General features: G+C 39.1%; 2 protein-coding genes across 2 annotated transcripts; one reads left to right on the plus strand and one right to left on the minus strand.

Annotated features, from left to right (window-relative positions):
- Window positions 1–656: 656 nt before the first annotated feature.
- LOC149048608 (chromodomain Y-like protein) lies at window positions 657–1,529 on the plus strand (the record flags this gene model as incomplete). Its single annotated transcript, XM_089199501.1, has 3 exons — window positions 657–853; window positions 944–1,029; window positions 1,376–1,529. Coding segments are annotated over exons 1-3 (393 nt in total), but the record flags the coding sequence as incomplete, so codon positions are not given.
- A 3-nt stretch (window positions 1,530–1,532) lies between these two features.
- Window positions 1,533–3,960, minus strand: LOC149048609 (uncharacterized; the record flags this gene model as incomplete). Its single annotated transcript, XM_089199250.1, has 1 exon — window positions 1,533–3,960. A coding segment is annotated over exon 1 (1,674 nt), but the record flags the coding sequence as incomplete, so codon positions are not given.
- Between the last annotated feature and the right edge of the window lie 1,979 nt (window positions 3,961–5,939).

Raw genomic sequence — 5,939 nt, forward strand, 5'->3', positions numbered from 1 at the left:
CTCATCCTCTTCAGACACGTTAAGGCTGCTCGAAAAAGATACATGAGACCGCCGCCGTCTTTTTTTTGGTGTAACGGCGATGCTATTTCGACTTCAGTTGACCTAATCGTTTCCATCTAAAAGAAACAAATAAATTAATTCAGTGGGTCCTCTATCATTAGCTTGTAACAATTCTCTTCTTATGTGACGTGTAAATTCTATTCGGAAAAGCAAAAACTGAGTGTTCCTGTTTTCTTAAGATACTAATGGAGAATACAAAGGTTAATAACCGAAAAACATAGTTTTTTTTGGCACTTACGTGGACCTTTTCGAGGGTCGTTTGGAACATGAAGGGATTCCTCTATCGTCTTCCATTTCCTCTTCCAGCTCGCGGGCTGCACTTAGGTTAACTTTGGTCTTGGAGAATGCATTCGTTTTGGCTCTGCGTGTTTGAGACTCTATAAACTGCTGAAGTTTTTTGTAAATAGCGCTATCTGTGGAACCCGTAATATCCAGTTCATTCACGGGCTCATCTCTCCTCATGGACGCCAAACTGATGCTCACAGAACTTTTCACAGGTTCGTTTTCTACCAGGCCTTTGCCAATATGTATATAGCTTTCTGAGGTATCATGGCCAGAAATCAAGGACAGCCAGCGGTTCCGACCGTAGGCTCATTTTATGCGAATGTTGAATAGCTGCTAAGGTTGCCTCTATCTAAAAATGGCGGCTAAGAAGACGTGTTCCTTTTACCGCGAATTGAATAATTTGAGCACTGCCGATTTTTTTAATGATCAAAAGAGGCTGAAATCATCAGCCAAGGGACCATATTATGAGGTGGAACGTGTGATTTCAAAGAGAAACCGCAAAGGCAAGGTAAGTTGCTTCGTTTTGTTTGTCCGATCTGATGTACTCAAATGGAGTCAGTCAATAATCAGGCTAAAATATATCTCAATTACGCCTTAGGTTGAATATCTTGTGAAGTGGAAGGGCTACGGCTCCCTCTCCAACACTTGGGAACCAGAAGAAAACCTTAATTCGTTGGCACTGAAGTGAGAACGGTGTTTTGATTAAGATAAGTTCTCTCATTGGGCATTAATATGGAACTTGACAGTAGCATTTCTGAGATTCTACGATTTGATCAAATAATTTAGTCACAAGTTCCGATGTTACAATCTTAAAACCCGTGAAAGCAAATATTTTGAACATTCTAATTTTTTAAATAAACCGATTGTTGTCTTATTGTCATAGGCAATATTTAGTGATTCAATTTCCCTGTTTGATGGTTAATCTTTGGCATTTTTGTATATAAAATTCAAGTACATTTTTCAACTGTACAGGTATCTATCTCTACCTGACCAAAAATAAATTGTCTTTATTGATTTTTTCCCTTTTTAGAGCATATTTAAACCCAAAGCCTACCCAGGAGTTAATTAGTTCAAGTGTGGATGCCTTGCATGCTGCAATTTTGGAAAACCTTGCCTCAAAGAGTTTATCTCCAACAATCATTCCATTCAGGCATGATGTTTTCCAGTATCTTTTCAGGGGAAAGGTGCAGTTCATCCAACACTACATGATCGAGCTCTATATGAAGTAGAGGCTCATGTTCACAGCAATATTTGTCATTTTGTTTCTTTTTCTTTACTAGTTCAAACATCTCTGTAAGAGTTCTCCTTAGATCTGGAGATTGATAATGGTCTAAATTGAAGCTTGTGTCCCACCTCATGTCTTTGTGTATTTTGCACCATACACATGCATAGTGTGAGGTAGCACCCTTCAAACCCATCACAAGTAAAATGAATTTGTAATCGCCCCCTAGGAAAAATTCCAAATTAATTGATTTGCCACCCACTTCTATTTTCTTCTTACTTATAAGAGAATTGATGTCCTTGAAGACATCTTCAAATGACTGCCTTAAGGTATTGTAGTGTTCTTTACCCTTCACAACAGCTATGGTGTGGTTACCTTTTGCTGCCATAACTTCATCATCTGAATGGAGTAGGGCAAAACTCATAAGTATGAAACTAGAATTTCTGGTCATTCTCGCCCCATCCCCTGAAATTTTGATTTGTACATGATCCACATGTGGATGGCTTGCCACATAGTCTTGAACCCTGTCTCTCAGAAGGTCAGTGAATGATGTCTGTGCCCCTTCCGTCTCACCGGGGGTGGAGGTGATATGACAGATGTCATTCAGCTGACTTCTCCTTTGCTTTACAAGGTATGACTTTGGCAAGCCATCAACTACCATTGTAAGCTCATGATAAAAGTTGTCTCCAACACAAAATTTATCTAATAAAAATAGCACCTTTTCTACTTTGGACTTCTCCTCTTCAGACAGTGAGTCAAATGCATTTGAGTTCCCATTGTAATTTGACATCTGGTCTTCAGCCATTACTGTGTGACTGATGCCAGTCTTTTGCTCATTCATAGTCATTGACTCTAGTTCCAGTCCAAATGACTTTGCAAACCACAAAGCAGTTTTGGCTCTACACATAAATTCCTTTAAAGTGCGAGACTTCTTCTTCACCTCTGATATATCTTTCCCCACATAAGTTTTGTCTGAATTTTCAATTTTCTCGAAGTAATGTTGGAGTTCTTCATTCTTTGACTGAAGGTTAGACAAACTTTGTTCCTTCTCTTGAATGGCTAAATACATTTCTGCAAATAGCTGTTTACTCTCTGCTTCAAGATGCTGGTAATTCTGCTTCCACTCCTCCAGTTCATCTCTAATAGCCTCAGTTTCTTCCCTCAAGCAAGTTACTGAAAGTGTTTGTCCTTCAAAAATGTGGAATCTTCTCACTTTTGAGTTAAGTTCCTCTCTCTTGCTACCTCCTTTGGCCTTTGCATATAAATTCTGGACCATTCCAGCAATTTTTGCAAGGGTATTGTTTACTTCTTTTCGTATTTGCTCATCAGCAGTTATGGCAAAGGTATGATGAGGAATACAATACTCAAAAAGGTCAACATAGGTGTATTCCTGGACTGCTGCAGGACTTAGATCACTGCTAGTTGATGCTGACTGATTAGGCTGACTTGCCACAGCAGCTGTCTTTCTAACCTTCTTCTGCAACCCTAGGAATTCATGCCAAGCCTTTATCAATGGATAGGGAATATCCACTGCCACAATGACATTTTTTGTGACTGCCTTTGCAGCATAATTTAAAGAGGGGCTTTCGATGCTCAATTTCCATTTTAAAAAGGATTCCAGTGGAGGTCTGTCAGACATTCTATAATTTTAAATTTTACGTCTACTAATAAACGAATTAGTTCCAAGCCAAATCAATGTTCTGAGACTTAATTTCACACTACAGGAATTGTGCGAAGGCCATAAACAGCAAAAAATTTGCATTTTATCACGTTTCTGGAGCCTTCAGTGGCTCTTAAACAGCGGTAATTGCCTATTAAAGCTTCACAAAATGGCGGTTTGTTGACACCGATTTCGGAGGTTTTCTTGTCATGATTAAGACACATGTTTGCACCGCTTTGCAGCCAAATTTTCTCAGCGAGATGCTCTCATTCGAAACTTGAATTTCCGCATTATTCAGATCTATTTCGCCGAATGTTGGAGAACTTACGAGCTTTCAAATAGCTGTGGAATTGAGGAGCAACCTTCGTAGAGGAAGTTAAGATGTGTGGAGTTGGTTCATGGACACGTACGGCAAACTTGTTGGGAATGAAAGTATGTAATCAATTACCAATTTAAGACCGCTAAGTCGCCACGAAAAGCCCAAAAGATGGTCCACTGCTGCCGAATTTTGGCACGTCGTTACTGCGAGCGACTTTGCGTGAGGTATGTTTAGGGTGTTTTATCATGTTTTAGATGTGTGGAACTTGACTTTTCACATGTACGATTTAATTACAAATGGATTTCTTACTTCTCTCATACAAAGCTTTTATGAAGCTGCCATATTTAAAGTCCACAAATTGCTAGGAGTGCGCATGCTTAGGGGCCATGTTGTCCTCGATTTCTGGCCATGTGGACTACGTCGGAGCCATCACTACTGCTGAGCACAATCATTGGAACAGATAGCTCTGCCCTCCCTACACTTTCTTTGGCACCACTGTTGCCAATCGGTGAGCAATCATCTGTGAATTTCACAGTATCAAGTAAGGCAACATTGCATTTATGCAGTTTAATTCTCATGTATTTCAAATTCTGACAAACCCCACAATAGACAGTCAGTAACTTCCTTAAAAAAGTACGTAATTTTACCGTAGTAGGGTAACTGGCGTTCATTGAAATGTAAAACCAAATAAGCTTTCTGTTCAGACATGAATGAGTACAGTTGCATCAGGGAAATGTATTTAACTTAATGGTTTGTACAGGAAAGTGCTAATCTTAAACGACGAAAATCGACCACGGTTTTGTAAGTGATGCTTTAAGGTAAATACAAACCGTGCTTTCAGTCAAACTGTATTCACTACAATTCTCGCTCAGTATATGAATACCTGAAACTCGGCTTTAAGTTGGTGGTAATTAAGCAAGCTATTATTACATCTGTGCCTAAACGATAAGATTGCATACCATTTCTCTCTATTAATCCCAGCTCTTTACTAGTCGAAGATGGCGAAACACTGAAATGAAAGAAAAATTATTTTAAAAACGAAACCCCGCAATATGATCTGTTGGACAACCTGTTCAAAGTTAATTTCAAATATATAGATGGTAAATTTGCTTTCTCAGGTCCAGGGGATACCGTGTTCGAAAGTAAAGTTACTTGGACATCAAGCGATATTCATCTATTTCCTCTGCTACACTTTCGTCGGTGTAATAACAGTAAAGGATAATATTGTAATAATCATAAGAAATAGGACTGGTACCTTTCATTTTCGCTCATTATAGAGAGCAACTGCAACATATAATTTTTTACACCACTAGAAACCAGGCGCTGCCATATCCAGCGACAAACTCCTTCGCATGCCGTTTCCTCTTCTTTTACCTCTGAAAATATTTTGAGAAGGCCGGTGCCTTTACCACCAACTTTGGCGGGAACAGGATGGGTATCTACAATAAAGAAGCAGTCGCTTGCAAGGCCAATTATGAAGACTAATGGCTCACAGGTGTAGATGGCAACGCAAAAATCTTTTTTCGATAACATGGAAGATAAGGCATGGACACGGTTAGTTTGCCCTTTTTGCGAGAATACGAAGTCGCTCTCCAAGATTTCTTCGGAAAAATCGTACTTGCCAACTTCAGCACCAACACTCCGTATCAGTTGGTACGCCGACAGAACATCGTAGAGTTCCTCACAATTCCTGTATGGATTTACCACTCGGGGGAACTCTGTGATGACATTTTCTGCCACTTCGCAAATATTTTGCCACAGCTTCTTACTACCCCCAATTGCTTCTTCTCTGAACTTACGTATTTCATGAGCAATTTTTACACATAGAAAGGCACAGGCATTAGTCCCATCATTATCCGGAAATTCTTCAGGTACCTTGTCACCTCTGGATACAATCTGTGCAACCCTTCTGTCGTACTGTTCTAGGCATGAGGCTTGACTGACCTATGAGGAATAAAGTGTGACTTTCACACAAAGATGAATAATCTTTACTGTAATTATTTTTAACATTATAAGTTTATTTTAGCTTGTTTTATCTGATGTTCGAGGGCTTTTTTAGGAGACAAGGACGACAAGACTGTCACCACGCATTGGAAATATTCCACTTTCCCAACAAATACTTCTCCAAATTCCTTTTTGCCAGTAAGATAATGTGGTTTTTAATTTTTTTGTGTCTACAATTGTCGTTTAAAAAATGGTTTTTAAAATATCTTTGTGAAACGTATTTCCATGCCAAATCATCATGTGAGAGAAAAGAACAAGGTTGTTTGCAGAAAGTTAAAATGGTATATTTTGATAAACTGCAGTTTTGTAAAATTACTCTCCACACGGAACACTTCGCACTCTTCAGGAAATTTGCAAAGCTCGATTACTGGCTGGGTTACATTAATGAC

This window comes from Pocillopora damicornis, chromosome 3, assembly GCF_964200805.1.
Source record: "Pocillopora damicornis chromosome 3, jaPocDami1.2, whole genome shotgun sequence".
NCBI lineage: Eukaryota > Metazoa > Cnidaria > Anthozoa > Scleractinia > Pocilloporidae > Pocillopora > Pocillopora damicornis.